The sequence below is a fragment of the Schistocerca nitens genome, chromosome 1 (assembly GCF_023898315.1).
Source record: "Schistocerca nitens isolate TAMUIC-IGC-003100 chromosome 1, iqSchNite1.1, whole genome shotgun sequence".
NCBI lineage: Eukaryota > Metazoa > Arthropoda > Insecta > Orthoptera > Acrididae > Schistocerca > Schistocerca nitens.
In genome coordinates, this window is record NC_064614.1 from 661086603 (window position 1) to 661106212 (window position 19610).

At 44.3% G+C, this 19610-nt stretch overlaps 1 protein-coding gene across 1 annotated transcript in view; it reads left to right on the top strand.

Annotated features, from left to right (window-relative positions):
• The window catches only part of LOC126194263 (uncharacterized), an 86858-nt gene that overhangs the window by 58497 nt on the left and 8751 nt on the right, over positions 1-19610 (top strand). Inside the window, exon 3 of the mRNA XM_049932755.1 lies at positions 5213-5375. Coding sequence (XP_049788712.1) covers positions 5213-5375 — 163 coding nt within the window. The remainder of the gene's footprint in view (positions 1-5212; positions 5376-19610) is intronic.

A 19610-nucleotide genomic window follows, 5' to 3' on the forward strand; every position in this document is an offset into this window, starting at 1 on the left:
TAAAGAGTGATTAATTGACCATCACGGTCTGTGAGACCATTTATAACCTGGTTTACATTAATATTCTGGTATCTACTTACATTTAAAAATACATTGTCTATCATAGTTTGGGAATCTGGTGTGATTCTAGTGGGAAAATTGATTACTGAATTCAGATTACAAGTGGACATCACATTCTGGAAGTTACTTCTATTGTTATTATCAGTCAGACAGTCTACATTAAAATCACCTAAGGCTACAATATCCTTTGTTTTTGAAAATAAAACTGACAATACCTGGTCCATGAGGCTAAAAAAGATTTTTATATTTCCTGATGGTGCCCTGTAAACAGCCAGGACTATTAATAAATTGAGATTCAGCGCAGACCATTATGATCCTAGGAACTTTCTCTCCTTGGCCATACCTTAGGAGGAAAACGAAACCAAGTGACTTGCAAACATTTAACCCCATCAGTTCCCGGTTTGTACCCAAATAGATAAACAGTCTTTCCTCTCTATAAAGCCAATGTTATTTCTGGAGAATATTGAAAACATATTTGATGAACTCTCTTCTTATAGTAAATTACAGAGTGGTTCCATCTCTTGTAAGCAACATGATACAGGTTACCACAAACCCCATAACAACTCAGACTTGGTACAGGGATTAATTTTTCATCAGAACTAAGTGCTGAAAATAGATGAACAACTACATAAACACTTGCAGAGCCCTGGAACTTTGTATGTCATGTACACTGCGGCCCACCAGATAATGAGGTTGACACTAGTGCACATAGCCTTGTTTTTAATTGGGATTCCCTTCCAGAGCAGGTCAAAATTGTGGTTTTACTGTTGCAATGTGAAGCCGTATTTCGTACCCCTGATGCAGTGCTGTAAATGCCAATGCTTCGACTACATATCTTCCCGGTGTATACATGATCAGTCTGTGGAGACTGTGGCCAACCACTTCACAAAAATTCACCATATATGCTACCACTTGCCTATGTCATTTGCAGAAATGACTACCTTACTCAGTCCCCAAAGTGTGCTACCCGAGTCTAAAAACACAAAATCCAGGAACTGAAGCTCATAAATTTCCTCTTACATTTTGAAGCTCAGATAAAATGTGATCATTTATGGCCAGTCTCAGTGGTATTAAGTTTCAACCTGTCATGGATAGGCCATCAGCAGTAAGTGGCCTATTTCCTCCCTTAATGTTGACCTCTGGTAGATGCACAAATAAAATGGACTGTGGGCTTGATAAGCCCTCCCATCCCCTGTACAGCATCTATCAGTGACAGGACTTTCTTTCAGGGATCTTCTTCTGAGAAATCCACAGAGCAGCAACCTAATACTAGTCAGTGGATGAAGGTGCCAAAAGCTGCTGGGCCCAGTGCTACACACTCTCCCTCCATTCCTACAACCAAAACAAATGAGCCATCAGAAGATTCTTGATCACTAAAAGTTGTGAAAGAGGAAAAGAATAAATCTCAGGAGAAGGCCAATAAGTTGGGGGCACCAGATCCCCATGCCATCAGACCCCAAACTGATGTTCGTTGGTGTTCCATCTCCAGTGGTGACAGACAGTGGTCCTGATGCTTGACCTATTTTTCTGGCTCCTTCATCCCTAAACCAGACACCCTCAGTATGATGATCCAATAGGACTGCATTGGATATTATTGCCTAATTGCCAGAATTTTTGCTATGAATTTTCTCCACACTTCACTGACAATCATTCTTCAACTCTTATAGGTTACCATTCATTGCTGGAACTGTACTGGCCTCAGAGAGAGTATCTGGTGAAATCTGTACATTGTTTTGCACAGATGTCATTGGTGAGCGGATTTTCTTCCATATCATGTTGGAGGCAATGTGGTGAAATTGCTAATGGCCCCAGTGATCACTTTGGGTAGTGTTTGTTTACCTCCAGATAGAGCACTTACTTACTTTGAGAAGACCACCTTAATTCAGCAACTTCCCCCTCCCCTCCCCCCTGCCCCTTTATTGTATTTGGGGATTTCAGTGTGCACTATTCCTTGTAGGGAAGTACCACATCATCTGGTAGGAACCTCCTTATTGCCCACCTTCTTTCTGATCTTGAGCTGTCTCTCCACAGTGAGGGTACTCCTACCCACTTTAGTGTCACTCATGGCACCTTTTCAGCTTTCAACCTCCCCATCTCTTCCCCTAATCTTGTGGCTTCATTACAACAGTCAGTGCATGATGATACATGTGACAGTGACCACTTTGCAGTGATCCTGTCACTTCCTTGTCGCTGCCCATTGGACTGTATTCCATGTTGGGCACTCTGAAGAACCAACTGGCAGTTGTATACCTCTGCCCCCTCTGTCAGATTGGACTGACAAGGTTGAGGGAGACTTCTCTGACAAGATCATCCACACCACTGGTTCTGCTATCCGCCTTTGTAAGGGCCCACTGTGTCACCAGCTGATGTCCCATGGTGGACCAAAGATATTGCAACAACCCTGCAGTGTCTCAGGTGACATTCTCCACCGACCAGCATTCCATACAAAGGTTCACTATCTAATTACATGCCATAAGGAGGAGAGCTGCAAGCACTGCTTCTCCTCCTAAGGAATGTATGCCTCTTCATTTCAGTTGTGTACCAAGCTCCCATAATCTACTAGTCTGACAAAGATCAACAACATTCCTGGGTCTCCTCCTTTGTAATGGCATATCTACCCTTGCGTCAGTTAGTGCAAAACAACTCGCGGCCCCCTTTGCTGTTACATTGGAGTCCTGCTTTTACCCATCTATCTTTCAAACACGTAAAAGAAAAGTTGAAGATATTCCCCTGTCTTTTACATCTATCACATTGAATTATATAATGAATCATTCACTGACTGGGAACTGTTTCAGGCCCTGGCCCCATCACACAATAAGATTCCAGGCCCTGATTAGACTCATAATCAGATGATCCAACATTGACTGTTACTCAAAGATTACTACTACTCAGGGTCTTCAACTGTATTAGATTAGAAGATGTTTTACCTGCACAATGGCAAGATAGTATCATCATCCCAATCCTTAAACCTGGGAAAAACCAAGTAGCCATTGCCATCTGCTGATCAATTAGCTTCACAAACATGCTCTGCAAACTGCTTGAAAGGATAGTAGCCCAATGTTTATCCTGGGTTCTCAAATCTCAGGGTTTTTTGTCCCCCCATCAGTGTTGTTTCTGGGAGAAGTATCCACAACCAATGATCTGGTTAGGCTGAAAACAGTAGTCTGACATGCCTTTTCTAAATACCAACACCTCATTGCAGTATTTTTTTTTATCCACATGAGACATACGACACTGCTTGTCGTCGTCATATTTTACTCACCCTCCATGACTTGGCATTTTGAGGCTCCCTGCCTATTTTTATTTTGAGTTTTTATCACATTGGTTGTTTTAGGTTAGAGTTGGAACATAACTTGGCTCCCCACTTGTCCAAGAGAACTGCAGCACTCAGGGTTCATGGTGGGGGCTACACTCTTCCATACTGCCCTCAATGGGCTACTAACCTCTGTCAGCTCACTGGTTGCCCCTGCACTGTATATCAACAAACTGTAATTAGTATTAATCTCACTCCGTAGCCTTCACTGAAGACCAGCCATAAAGCACCATCTGAAGGGCCTCTGCTTGGACCCTTTTCCATGGCTTCCAATTCTCTCGTGTGAGAAGGCGTATCACGAATTTTTATCCTCATACCCTAGTTCATCCTGATGCAGAATTTTTCTTGGGTACTTAGCACTTGTGTTCTTGTATAGTCTTGATTTTTGGGGCTCCTGTTTGGTAAAAAGCTGACATACTGCCCTGTGTTCATCAGCTAAAGACCATCTGCATGTGAAAGCTTAATACTGTGTACTTCCTTACCCATATACCTTTGGGTGTGATTCACACTGCTCTTCTACATAATTACTGGGCCTGGTTTGGACTATGGTTGCCAGGTTTATGGCTCATTGAAAGGGTCAGCTTTGAAATTGTTGGACCCCTTCCACCATTGGAGGATAAGACTGGCCACTGGCACCTTTCAAACCAGACCTGTAGAAAGTCTCCTTGTTGAAGCAGGTATCTTCCTTCTTAGTTCCAGTGATACCAACGTTTGCTCACTTATGGAATCTCCATCTCACAGTTTTTGAATCTTCCAATTTACCAATTTCTTTTTGCATACGAGGGGTACTGACCCCACAACACTTTTCCCTTTGTGGGATTAGCAGTTAGAATGCGCCTAGAGGAGTCTCTGTTTGGACACTTTACTAACCTCCTTAGAGTGTGCTCTCCATGTTTTCCCATGCATCTGGATGACGAATTAGGACCTAAAGTTTTTCATCACCGTGACCTTTCGGTGTCTGCTGAGATGGTTGTTGTTGTTGTAGTTGTTGTTGTGATCTTCATTCCAGAGACTGGTTTGATGCAGCTCTCCATGCTACTCTATCCTGTGCAAGCTTCTTCATCTCCCAGTACCTCCTGCAACCTACATCCTCTGCACATATACAGACACAAGCAGACATTTGTAAAGATTCCAATCCTGGGAGCGGAAAGACTTACCTTAGGGGGAAAAAAGGACAGGTATACACTTGCACACACACACACATATCCATCCGCACACATATAGAAACAAGCAGACATTTGTAAAGGCCTTTACAAATGTCTGCTTGTGTCTGTATATGTGTGGATGGATATGTGTGCGTGTGCGAGTGTATACCTGTCCTTTTTTTTCCCCCTAAGGTAAGTCTTTCCGCTCCCGGGATTGGAATGACTCCTTTCCCTCTCCCTTAAAACCCACATCCTTTCATCTTTCCCTCTTCTTCCCTCTTTCCTGATGAAGCAACCGTGGGTTGCAAAAGCTTGAATTTTGTGTGTGTTTGCGTTTATTTGTGTGTCTATCAACATACCAATGCTTTCGTTTGGTAAGTCACATCATCTTTGTTTTTAGATATATTTTTCCCACGTGGAATGTTTCCCTCTATTATATTAGTATATTTATGTGTTTTTGATATGTAGAGTGATTGAACAAAAATGAACCAAGGACTACTATAGTTAATATTATTACATCTTCTGCTTTGTAACTGCTAATTATTTCCTCTTGTTCAGAGATGAATACAATAAAAAGAATCTTCAATGAAGCATTTATGCAAACAAAAGCAAACACTAATTGCATATTATAGAAAATAAATTAGTTAATAAACCCTTGCTTTGTAAACAAGAAATAATTTTTTAAACTTTTTAGGTACGTGCAATGATACAGCCTCCACTTAAGTCAGCATTTCAGGAACTGAAAGAGGAGCTAGAGGAAATAGCGCATGCCAAAGGTCGTAGTGCTCCTACAAGTCACTACCTGCTGCCAAGTAGAGATATATATGAAAAGACTTACGGAATCAGTACAAAATCAGGTAAGGGAGTAGCTGAAAATCTTTACAGCAGGTAAGGGAGTAACTGAAATTCTTTGCAGCAGCCAGCAGATGACAGAAAATCTTGGTGTACTGTAAAAACATTACTCCTCTTCGAATCCACTGTAGGAAGCGGAAACTTTGAATAGTGTGCATTGAATCGAACTGTTGTTTTCAGCTTTTAATTGTGAAAAAAGAAATAAAAATTTCTGTCAATGACAAATTTGTCATTGTCAGAGAGTCTTGGAAAACTGCTAGGCCAGTGGCATAACGCCTAAGAATTGTGTGCAGATTACTTACATGTGGGCAGTGGTATTATGATTGTTACTTCTTATACATACTTTTGTGTAAACTCTACCTTGCACATAAACTGTAGTATAATCTTTGGTATATTAATGTCCAAAATCTAAACTTGCAAACAGAAGAAAAATTTTAAATTTAGACGTGTTGCATGTTATATTATTTTGACTTTATTTCGATAGTTCAAAAGGTAAAGGAAACAACTATTTCCTTCACAGTTCTTGTCTACAGTGACTTCTGCACCTCATAATTCTTTTAGTGGACATTCTACAGACAGAGCATCTGTGTGTTGTTTGGGCTGTGGACTGTATGTGACTAGTTCATGATCTGGAAGCACTTGGGTTTGGCTGCTGGCAGTCAGACTATGAGTGTTTCTGTTTGTTGTTTTGTGTACCTCTGTGCAATAAAACAAAAAATGATGTAGAGCTGAAAGAATATAATTCTCTTGAATGCTAGCTGCATTTAAATTAATTGAGTCTTGAAGTGAGAGGATCAATTGCACGAGTAATGAAGTGAGACAGTCAAATGAACAGTAATTGTTTATTGTCTGTAATGACAGTTCATACCACAAACAACTAGGTCATACTCATACAAAAATGAAAATATTATAACACTTGTTTTGCACTAGAATTTGTCATTTCCCAAAATGTTAACAGTGATTTACAGTTATTAAAGATGAACAGTCAACAAAACAAAACTGTTAGCACAAAAAAGGCTAAGTCCCATATCAGACATTCTCAACATGTACAGCCATGTCACAAATTGTGGCAGCACATTCAGCAACATATTATCATACCAGCCAGATGTACCACACACTACAGTGGAAAATAATGCCAGTTAAGCATTATACATGGAAGTATAGGACATCATCAACGATCTCAAAACTTTTAGTGATCTGATGTCCATAGTTAAATGCAGTTTGAAGGAGGTGTTAGCTTAGCTGTGCCGGTAACTCAAAGCAAAGTGCTTCCTCATCACTCATTAAATCAGAGTTTGGTTCTGCCATCTGGCCAATATTTTTTGTCCCTGTCGTGGTTGGTGCCAATGGCCTTTCTGTGGTTGCTTCTCTTGTCGTTATAAGAACAACATTGGTACATATTATTTGTAATCTTTAAGAGAAGAATTTTAATACAAGCTAACAAAAATTAAATCAAAGAATTCTTAAAATTCTAAACAAAATTTACCCAAGTTGTTTTTATGATGCTCATTTTATAGGAACGAGAGAATATTATTATTTTGAGGAGTAAGTAATTTTAGATCAAATTACGAAATTTGAATTACAAGTGTATGAGAGAGTAACTACGTACCTAATTGTTCAATTCTTTGGCGCAACTGAAACCAGTAATGATGTACTTTTTTTCAAGTTACACACTCTAATATGTGCCAAGGTCAACAGGAATCCTTTTGCCCTTTTATTCAGGTATATTAAGATTCATTATCACTCTCAGTTTTGATATAATCAGGCGAAAATTAAGTTGCTGAAGATAAAGTTTAAGCATAAAACAGTTCACAGAAGTAGCAGATGGAATGGGAAAGCAGATGCAACAGAAAAAAAAAAAATACTAGGATGAAATTGAGTGAGAGAGGATAAATACTTAATGATGAGATCATAAATTTTGGTCTCAAAGCAAATTTACAAATATGCTGGGAAGAATATGCTCAACTATTCGGCATAGAAGATCTGAATAAGTCATTTAAATTCTTTAAGACAATATTTATTAAAATCTGGTTGGAGGTGTATAATGATCCAAAAAAGACTTGCAGCTAATAAGACTACATGGTTTCTGTAGTAGCCACCAGAAAGATCGCGGGAGGCGCACATTGGCACGGCGCGTCACGGGCGGTAGTTGCCGCAAGTAGAGTCCCGTCCACCAGAGGGCACGCGAGAATTCGGACGCGACCTCTGCCGGCGTAACAACAAGAACAACAACAACAACTCCGGCATCACGGGCCATGTCCAGTGAGTTAACATCGGGAATGCCTAGGACACAGTCCCGGTCTACGCTAAGTGAAGTGCGACGTAACGTGAACAGTGTTACTACACAATTGGCGATGAGTAGGGTCGTTCTTTCGCGTGTTGCGTTGTTGTTCCGGTTTCGCAGCTTCTCCACGGCATGGAGGATTTGGTGCAGGTTTTGGTGGCGCAGCAGACGGAGCTCATGGCCACCATGAAACAAGTGCTTCCGGCGTTGCTCTCCACGCCATCTGCTCCGGCGCAGTTCCCCCCTCCCTTTCCCCCGTATGACGAGACGGCGGAGGATTGGGACGCCTATGAACAACGCCTTCGACAGCATTTCCAGGCGTTTCATGTTGCCAATGCGGAGGTATGTCGTGCTCTCTTCTTGTCTTGGATATCTCCCTCGCTGTATCAAGTTTTGCGGCAGCTAGCGCCGTTGCAGGAACCCTCGTCCTTGTCTTTTGACGCATTGTGTTCATTGCTGTCTTCCTATTATCGCCGCCGCACGCATGTTGTGGTGGCTAGGGTCGAGTTCTATCAATGCAAGAAACAGTCCCATCAGTCTTACCGGGCATGGGCCGCTACCCTGCACGGTCTTAGTCGCAAGTGTCATTTTGTCACGGAGCAGTCGCGAGAGTCGTATGCCCACGTTATGGTACGCGACGTCATTGTTCGTTCGGCCCCTGATAGGGAGGTCCGGCAACGGGCCCTGCAGTTAGAAGACCCTTCCCTCGAAGAAGTCCTGTCCATTGCTCAATCGTATGAAGTCTCTCACGCAGCAGGTCAACAGCTGGAAGCATGGTGCGACGTCGTGGAGGTTCAGGGCGGCGCGGCCGCGTCCACGGTGTCCGGGGTGGACGACGTGCGAGCGGTACAATCCGGCTGTTACGGCCGCTCCCGCACGGCGCGTAAGCAGAATTCCGGCCGCCGGCCCCTGTTGCCGTCCTGTGCGTCGTGCTATATACATCATGATCGGTCAGAGTGCCCCCGGCGTTGGACCGTTTGTAGCAAATGTAATAAAAAAGGTCACATTGCTAAAGTTTGCCGCTCAGCCTCGAAAGAATCGAAGGAAGCAAGTACAGAGGACATGGACGTTGACATTCAGGAAGTTTCATCGGGCCAGGCTCCCGATGCATCGGCATGCAAACTCTTTATCGAGGTGTCGGTTCGGTCGCGCCGGTTACAACTGCAAGTAGATACGGGTGCGGCAGTTTCGTTGTTGAATGCACAAACTTATTCCGACCTTGGATCGCCCCCATTGGCGCCAGTTTACCGGCGTCTACACGGTTATGGTAAACAGTTCATTCCCCTACTGGGTCAATTCACTACCAACGTGACTTACAAATCAGTCACTCGGCCTATTACTTTTATTGTTGTCAGTGATGCGAGCTCCGCTAACCTGGTCTCCGAAGACGTTCCCTATCACTCATTGGAATCTTTGATCTCAGACTTTCCAGATATTTTTGAGGAGGGCCTGGGGCGTGTTTCCGATTTTGAAGCTCACTTAACGTTGAAGGCGTCGGCTCGCCCGCGTTTTCTCCGCACGAGACAGATCCCCTTGGCTCTCCGCCCTCAGGCAAAGGAAGAGCTAGACCGGCTGACAGCCCTAGGGGTCGTTCTTCCCGTTTCTTCCAGTGAGTGGGCTTAGCCCCTCGTTATAGTCAAGAAGCCCTCGGGAAACTTACGTCTTTGTGGCGATTTCAAGGCCACCATTAATTCCCAATTGGTGGTGGACACCTATCCTTTGCCTCGTGCTGATGAATTGTTCTCCGCCGTGGCGGGAGGCCAATATTTTTCGAAAATCGATCTGTCGGAGGCTTATCATCAGATACCACTTGATGAGGACTCCAAACGGCTGGCGGTCGTCAACACCCCGTTTGGCCTTTACCAATACCAGCGGTTGGCTTTTGGAATATCCAGTGCCCCGGCGATATTCCAGCGTTATCTTGAGCATGTCACGTCGACAATCCCTCATTGTATTAATTACCTGGATGACATAATTGTCACAGGCCGCAGCACGAAGGAACACTTGCACAACCTTCGCACCCTCTTTCTCAAATTCAGGTCTGTGGGCTTGCGTTGCAACCTGCATAAGTCAACCTTCTTCCAACCGTCCATTGAGTATGTGGGCTACACCATATCTCGGCATGGCATCCAGCCACTAGGAAGTTTGGTCCAAGGTATCGTCAACCTTCCTCGGCCCACTTCGCTGAAAGAGTTACAAGCTTTTTTAGGCAAGATAGTCTATTACCACCGGTTCATTCCCAGGGCTTCCACTATAGCCCACCCCCTGTACTGCCTTCTGCACAAGGGTGTTCCTTTTGATTGGTCGCCTGCATGCTCGCGAGCATTCACCTCGTTGCAGGGCCTCCTCGCTTCAGCCCCTTGTTTGGCTACTTTTGATCCCCATAAGCCGTTGGTCCTGGCTACAGATGCTTCGCAGTATGGGGTGGGGGCGGTCCTGGCCCATCGCAACGCAGATGGTTCCGAGCAACCACTGGCGTTTGCGTCTAAAACGCTTAGTCTCGCGCAGGCCCATTACTCCCAGGTGGAAAAAGAGGCTTTGGCCATTGTCTACGCTGTTACCAAGTTTCACCCTTTCTTGTATGGCACGAAGTTTCAGTTAATCACTGACCATAAGCCGTTAATATCGTTATTTGGCCCCGCCTCTCAGATTCTGGATAGGGCGGCCCACAGACTACAGCGCTGGGCCTTGTTCCTCTCTAAGTACCATTATGACATTCATTTTTGCCCTACAGGACAGCATGCCAACGCCGACGCTCTTTCCCGTCTTCCGGTGGGCCCGGATCCTACGTTCGATCGAGAGGAGATTATGTGTTTTCATTTGGATGTGGCGTCCCGCCAAGCAGTTGATGGCTTCCCGATCACTAGTTCTCGAGTCGTCAGGGAAACGGCGGCTGACCCGGTTCTCCGGCAAGTAGTTCTCCTCATTCAGCAGGGGTGGTCGTCCCGCCCTCCGGGCCGGGCCTCGGACCCTCTTCGTAATTATTTTCTTCTACGAGACCGCCTCTCGGTCTTGGAAGGAGTTCTCCTTCTGGCTACCGATGATACAGCTCCTCGCGTGGTTGTTCCTGCAGGTTTACGAAGGGAGGTCCTCACGTTATTACATGCGGGACACTGGGGTGTTTCCCATACTAAAACCTTGGCTCGCAGACCTGTGTACTGGCCCGGTATTGACAGAGAAATCGAGCACTTAGTGGCCGCCTGTTCCCAGTGTGCGAGCCAACAAGCATCTCCCGGGGCAGCGTTCTCTTCATGGCCGCCGGCAACCCAAGCATGGGAACGTGTTCACATCGATTTTGCAGGCCCGTTTCTCAATGGCTTTTGGCTCATTGTCATTGATGCTTATTCCCGATTCCCATATGTGGTTCGCTGCTCCTCAACCACTTCAGAAGTTGCAATCCAGGCACTAGCAAAAATCTTTTCTGTGGAAGGTCTGCCAATCACCCTGGTCTCAGACAATGGACCGCAGTTTATTTCGCAGACCTTCCAGGATTTTTATAGGCACTTCGGTATTCGGCACGTTTGCTCTCCCCCCTTCCATCCACAATCGAATGGGGAAGCCGAGCGCATGGTGCGCACATTTAAGACGCAGATGAAAAAGTATGTGCACGAATTTCCTGCAGAGGAAGCCTTGACGTTTTTCTGGAAGCCTTGACGTTTTTCTTGACGGCATACCGGACCACACCAATGGGCGAACGCATCCCCGCAGAGCTCCTCCATGGGCGTCAATCTAGGACTCTGCTGCACCTCCTCCGGCCTGGTCCTCGCCAGTCTTCACAAGACGGAGTACCTGGCTTTCCACTGGGTATGTCGGTCTGGGCCCGTGGATTTGGTCGCAGTCCATGTTGGATACCGGCAGTGGTCCTGCGCCGAAATGGCCGCCGGCTCTATACCTTGCAGGCGGGGGATCGGGTGGTATGTCGTCACCAAAATCAGCTATGTCCACGTTCGGGCACCCACCCTCCGACCTCTCGGACACCGGCTTCCCCATTGCCGGCACCTGTATTGGTTTCACAGGGGACGTTACCTCCTCTCCCCGCTGTGACTCTGCCGCCCTGCGATGGTTCTCAGCCTTGGCAGCCTCCAGTAGCTCCAGCACCGGCATCGACATCATTCGAGATGCCCCAGCGAGAGCCAGCCCCCCTAGCAGGCCCGGTTTCTCAAGGGGCTAGTTCACCTGTGGTCGTCCCTTCCCCTTCGTCCCCGTCACTGGGTCTTGCCCCTCCCGAGGTGGAACAGGATCCGGAGTTCGACAGCTTGTCACCCATTCTGTCCCGAGCTCCGGTTGTGGGACGACGGGGGCCTCTTCGTGTGGGTCACTTCCAGCCGTATTCGAAGGTTCCGGCTCGAGGGTTGGCAGATCCCCTCAACTCCGGCCATCCAATGGATGTGGAGGTCATCGCTCCTGCCCGACGCTCCACCTTCCGACGCAGTGGATCACAGTGGCTTCACCCCCCGAAGGAGGAGGAGTGTAGTAGCCACCAGAAAGATCGCGGGAGGCGCACATTGGCACGGCGCGTCACGGGCGGTAGTTGCCGCAAGTAGAGTCCCGTCCGCCAGAGGGCACGCGAGAATTCGGACGCGACCTCTGCCGGCGTAACAACAAGAACAACAGCAACAACTCCGGCAGCACGGGCCATGCCCAGTAAGTTAACGTCGGGCATGCCTAGGACACAGTCCCGGTCTACGCTAAGTGAAGTGCGACGTAACGTGAACAGTGTTACTACAGTTTCCTAATTGACAGGACAAGTGTAGATAATAGTTTTCCAATGGAAATTGTGTTTCATTTCTCCCTAAATTTCAAGAAAAATATAACTCACTAATTTTGGTGATCTGCTGATCTGCGGATGAGAAACTACAGACACCAGGTGATGGAATGCACTAACTGCCTAACTGCAGCTAGAATTTTATTTGAGAAAATGACTGTTTATGTTCTTATTTGACTTTGTTGTTAATTTATCCAAATGATGCTATTATTATTGAAAATGATTTTGAATACAGAGGAAAGGTGCCTTTTATGGGAAAGTTTGTTACTGTGAGACAGCTAGATTCTGATTAAAGTAAGCACTCAGCTCTGTTGGAAGTATCAGAAATTAGGTCTCACAGTGCCTGAGGTGTAGAGCTGTGACAATAAGCCCATTGCAGAGCTGGGCCTTGTCAAGAATCCTTTATTTTAAAAGCGTTGAACTCCATGTTTTTAGGTGTACGTACATGTAGGGCTTATTAACTAAAGTTGAGTAGCTGTTACATCAATATTAATGAGTCACAAAGTAATCTTTTTCCCCATTCAGTATAATGAATTGTTCTTCAAAACAAGCCTGAGATTATGATGCTAGGTTTCTAGTGCAAGATGGGTTATTGCTAATATGTACACCAATGATATCCTAAGATGTGACAGTATAGAATATTAGTACACGCACTGTATAATATTTTGTAAATGGACAGATAAAAAAGTATACTCATCAAGCAGCGGCAGGCAAACACACATGAAAGGATTAGCTTTAGGAGCCAGTGGCTCCTCCTCCTGCCAGAAGGATCCTGCTTCAAAAGCTTGTGGAAGTGAAATTGGTAAATTTTGAAGGGCATCATTTGTGTGATAGACAAAATAAGAGAAGATAGTGTCCACATCTGCTAGACAAAGTAAGAGAAAACAGTGTCCATATCATTTTTTCACCTCATTCCACACATAAAATGCAGCCTCTTGTGTGGAATTTATGCAACTGTTAAAACACATCATTGTCAGGTGGTAGAAACTTGGTGGACAAATAACCTAGGTCAAGTTGTAACCTCATTTTTGATTACAATGTTATTTGAAATGGCCTGCTTGACAGTAGTAACAAAGGAAAGTGCTATAAATGGCCTCTGGAAAACTGGTCCCTTCCCATGTAACAGACATATACTTAGAGACAATGACTTTGTAATACACAAGCAGTTTGACATAAAATATGCAAAGGAATAAATGTGAATCCAAATGGTATCTGGCCAAATTACAAAATCAGCAAGCCCCACCAAGAGACATCAGCCCTAGTAAAATCAGAGCTTTCTGACTCTGTTAAGCAGCTAACATTGTTTTGATTCTGGGCACATTTGAAACTATTCAAAGAGAAGAAAACTGTAGCAGTAGCAAAGGGGATAGAAGCAAAAGTTAGTTCTTAGAAAAGAAAAAGAGAAAAACTCAAGAAACCTAAACTTCCAATAATTCAGAGTCTGATACAAAGTTTATTGAAGACACTTCAGATGTGCAATCTGAAGGAGAACACACTGAATTCATACGAGGCGGAATCCAAAATTTTCGGGACTGATGCTGCCAACTGGAAAGTAGTAGTAGTAGATCTTTGCACCACTAGGTGGTGAGAACTGCATATCTGATGAGTCAGTGTGTGGAATGGCATTGAGCTGGGAGGATGTGTTGTGTGTCCACAGTGATTTCCATAATACTCTGTGTTTGGTGTGTGGCAATTTTAAGATGGATCCGCAAACAGAACAGCACATGTGTATCAAATTCTGTGCAAATCTCGAGAAAAGTGTTACGGAGACCCTTGCAATGATTCAACAAGTGTTTGGGGGACAGAGAATGAGCTGTACACATGTGTTTGAGTGGCATGCTTGGTTCAGGGCCGGCCGTACAGCCATCGAAGATTGATGCTCACACTGGAAGGCCCTTTAGCCGCACAGCGCCAGATATTGTTTCCAAACTTCAACAGTTGGTTCGTGTGGATCAACACCGAACCATTCAAGACCTTGCAGATGAAGTAGGTATTGGTTATGGGACAAGTCAACGAATATTGACTGATGAATTGGGCATGCATCGTGTCGCCGCAAAATTTGTGCCAAGGATCTTGATTGCCGATCAGAAGGCACAGCATGTTGAAGTGTGCACAGACCTCCATCAGACCACATCTGATGATGCAAACTTCTTGTCATGCACTATCACTGGGGATGAGAGCTGGATTTACGGTTATGACCCAGAGACAAAGCAACATTCGTCCCAGTGGAAGAGCCCGGGCTCTCCAAGACCCAAAAAACTAAGACAGGTGAAGAGCAAAGAGGAGGATCATCATTTTCTTTGATACCAAGGGAATTGTTTACAACGAATTCGTACCACCCAACCAAACAGTGAATTCCCCATACTACTGTGACATTTTGCGATGGCTCCATGAAAATGTGCGGCAACAACGGCCCAAACTTTGACATCACAGGAACTGGCTGCTGCATCATGACAACATGCCCTGTCACATGTCCTTTTTTGGCAAAAAATAACATGGTGGTTGTACCCCACCCACCATGCCTGATTGGGCACCTTGCAACTTCACACTATTCCCAAAACAAATTCAAGTTGAAAGGCCATCGGTTCAACACTCTAGAGAGGATTCAAGAAGCTTAGCTGGCGGTGATAAACACCCTCAAAGAATAGGATTTCCAGAAAAGTTTGACCAGTGGCAGAAGCGCTGGGACCAGTGTGTACATGCGGATGGGAACTACTTTGAGGGGACCAATAACCTTTGCAGCTCGGGTCCCTTCAACCCCACAAACCAACCAACCAACTACTTTGAGGGTGATGGTGACCATTAGTCCAAAGGGAAGGTTTTCAACAGGTGGCGGCACCAGTCCTGAAAAGTTTGGATAGCACCTCGTATTTTGCAGTGGTTGTTTCTCTGAAGGCTGACAGAGAGAAATGAACACAGTGCATGGAATGCTATCCCTATGTTCCTGAAGAATGTTATCTTGAAAAAGAGCTTTTATAAGCCCTGAATGCACTTCTTTTGCACAGTAAACACAGAAAATGTCTGAATGGCTGTAGGGAAGAGAGTATTATTATTTTAGGATTTATCTGTTCTTATATTGGTTGATATGAAGTGTTTTCTCTGACTGCATCATTTTAGCATATAATTTCTAATTCAAATGGACTTCTTTGTTCTTTTATTTCAAATTTATATTTATTAAGTGTTAAGTAGAATGAATTCAATAAATAAAATTTAACGTTCAATGATTTTATGTAGATTTCCTTTTAACAAACATACAGTTATATCAATTATTGTAAAACAAAGTTGGCTGGAGTGGCCGAGTGGTTCTAGGCACTACAGTCTGGAACCGTGCGACCGCTATGGTCGCAGGTCCAAATCCTGCCACGGGCATGGATGTGTGTGGTGTCCTTAGCTTAGTTAGGTTTAAGTAGTTCTAAGTTCTAGGGGACTGATCACCTCAGAAGTTAAGTCCCATAGTGCTCAGAGCCATTTGTAAAACAAAGTAGAGTAATATTAGATGAGGAAAGTTACACATCATGGCTGAGGCTAGTATTAGGTCCACCCACCATTAGCGTCAGTTACCTACCTTATCCAGTGAGGTATGGGAGCAGTCAGCCTCTGGATATATGTCCCATCATCTATGAGGCTCTCCTATGTATCCAACATTAGGTCCCACAGTTGGTCAGCTGTTCATGGGGCCAGTGTCGGCCACTGTTAAGTTCGTGTAATGCATCACTTTGGCCCACAATTATTAATGGAATTCAAGTCCAGCACATAAACAAGCCACTTGATCAGGTCGACATCAGTCTTTTATGACAACCATTGCTGAGTGAATGATTCGACTCGTGTGAACTGGTGAGTGGTCCTTCTGAACTGAATCACTCCATTGGGATAGTGCATCCTCACACTTGGCATTATAGTATACTTCATGATGTGCACATAATGATCCACAGTGAGAAGACCATAAATTTGGTGAAGTATCCCCATCCTATCTGATGATAGCTGCTCCCAGCATGAGACTGTGATGCTGCTAACACACAAATGTTGCACCACATAGTGTTAGTTGTCATGTGCTCCCAGTGGCCGAAAGATCATCACTGACCCTTCATTCACTGAGCTAAATATTGACTAATGTGGAAAGATGATGTGGTGCCAGTCAAGGTGCACACCATGGTCTACATTCAGTTCAGAAAAGGCAAGCATATAGAGTTTGTGATCATCAGAGAAGGCCTTTTTATTGGCAGTCCTATGGGCTCTAAGCCCAGCATCCAGTCAGGCATTGCAAACAGTTAATGAGCATGCAGGTAAATTGGTTTCTTTCATAAGCTGGATGGCATTCAAAAACAGATTTTCATATAGGTGTCAGCTAACATGCTGCCTTGATCCTTGCTGAGGCATCAACATTTTTCATTAGCCTGATTCTTGAAGCCGGCCGATTATCTCTCTCTCTCATGCCACCTCTTTATTCACTTCTGCATAGAGCACCTAAGTACCCTCCGTCACACACCGTTGGGTGGCTTGTGGAGTATAAATGTAGATGTAGAGCGAGCTTGAGCAAAATAGCTGGCTGCCATTTCATGTGCTCTAAAACTACCATACTTGATGAGCCCCATGAATCTCATGGCCTGCATATGCTGACTGTCATATACTCATCTTGTTCAGCATCTATCTGCTACATCCATGCTATGCTTGCAATACATCAGCAAACAATACGATTGTAAAACAAAATGGTATTCAAGGGACATGAAACCTAATTACTTCATTGGAATTCTGGATCCTTAAATGCTACATGCAGTTGCCATGTAACTGTGCAGATTTGTTCTTGTTTGTTTCCTCCAGGCAGTATCATCTCAACATTTCAAACAGATATAAGTATGTGATGTTTGAAATTTTCCCGGCGTGCTGATTGTTCCATAAAAACACGGGAGAACTGCCGTAAGTCAGTAACATCTTGCCACGATATTTCGGCACAAAGTCTTTTGGCCATCGTCAGGTGAGTACATCTGTAGAAGTACTGGCAAATACGTACTGAGCTCTGCTATTTAAAGCCAAAGGGGGCTGCATTGCGCATGCGCTGCGCATGTATTGTTTAGCGTGTGCGTTCACAACTCCATGCGCTGTGCCTGGCGCCCTCCACGGTGAAAACTTAGCATTTCGATATCAGATTGATCTTCATCTTTATACCGATAACTACGTTGATTACAAAGTTTCTCTACAACGGGATTCCAAGCAGAATTTAACTGGTAACTGCTATCTCAATTGATAAGAGTCTCGCTGTCTGACAATTTTATTTCTATGGATTCATTTATAATTGAACTCCAGAAATTTGATGTTTGAGCCACAATTTTTGTATCATTGTAATTCATAGAAGGCTAGTAGAAATGCAATGTTCAGTGATTGCGGACTTGGTGGGTTGGAGAAGGCAAGTATGCCGCTGGTGTTCCACAATACGTTCCTGCACCGTTCTTGCTGTCTGCCCTATATATGACTTGCTGCAATCACACAGAATCTTGTAGACACCTGATTTACGTAAGCCCAGGTCATCCTTAACGGATCCCACCAGTGATGATATTTTAGGAGGAGGGCGAAAGATGACTCTAACTTGATGCTTCCTCAATATTCTACCTATCTGTGATGAGATGTCCCCAATAAAAGGTAGATAAGCCATTGACCTGAAGACCTCTTCTTCTTCCTTGTTGCGTCGTTTGTAGGACTGCATAGCTCTGTTCACTTGCTTAGTTGAAAAGCCATTCATCAGGAATACTTTTTGCAGGTGTTTCAGTTCCGCTTGAAGACTGTCGACGTCAGAAATAGTATGGGCATGGTGGATTAAAGTTTTAAGGACACCCATTGTTTGTGCCGGATGGTGGCAACTGGTAGCTTGCAGATACAAATCTGTATGGTTCGGTTTCCTATACACCAAATGACCAAGTGTGCCATCATTCTTGCGCCGTACCAGAACATCTAAAAATGGCAAACAACCATCTTTTTCAGCTTCCATAGTGAACTTACTATTTTCATGTATGGAATTCATATGATGTAAAAATTCCTGGAGACGGTCCACACCATGAGGCCATACTATAAAGGTGTCATCCACATAATGCCAAAACACTGTCGGTTTAAAAGTGGCAGAGTTGATAGCTCTCTCTTCAAAATCTTCCATAAAAAGATTTGCCACCAGGGGAGACAAAGGACTCCCCATGGCGACCCTGTCAGATTGTTCATAAAGTTCATTGTTGAATGTAAAATATGTAGAAGAGAGAGTATGCTCAAACAACGTTGTAATATCTGCATCAAACATATTACTGATCAGGTGTAATAAATCTACAAGAGGCACCTTGGTAAAGAGAGAAACCACGTCCAGGCTGACCAGCAAGTCGTTACTTTGCAGCTGTAAAGACTGAATACGGCTGATAAAATCACTAGAGTTTTTTATGTGATGAGGACATTTGCCTATAACTGGTTTAAGCAGTGATGCCAGAAATTTTGCTAGGTCATAGGTGGCTGCCCCAATGTTGCTCACGATCGGACATAATGGTACACCGCGGAGGGCGCCAGGTGCAGCGCACGGAGTTGTGAACACACATGCTAAACAGTACATGCGCAGCGCATGCACATTGCAGCCCCCTTTGGCTTTAAATAGCAGAGCTCAGCACGTATTTGCCAGTACTTCTACAGCTGTACTCACCTGAAGATGGCCAAAAGACTTTGTGCCGAAATATCGTGGCAAGATGTTACTGACTTACGACAGTTCTCCCATGTTTTTATGGAACAGATATAAGTATGTTTTATGTGCAGTAATAATATATGGCCACAGAAAATCAAAAATATCTGTAAGTAAAATCATTACAATAAGAATGGAACAAATACACTGCTATAAGTGCATTCATGAGATGCTGCCATCAGTGCCAGTGTGTGTTGCATTATCACTGCTGCTGAGCTGTACACAGCTGAAGATACCCAAGCTTATCAAGACATGCAGACAGTATTGTTGTGTCAACTGTATCAAGAAAAATTTACCATTGATGCTGCATGGGAGATTGTTAGGTAACACACAACACTCATCTGAAAGTTTGTATTTGGTAAGCAAAATCTGCTCATATTAAATTTTAACAATTCAACAATTCTCTTCTCAATATCCTGCAGTCACCACAGATGCTTACTGCAGTGGCAACATCGCTGACAGACCAGCAATGCAACTTGCCAACTCGG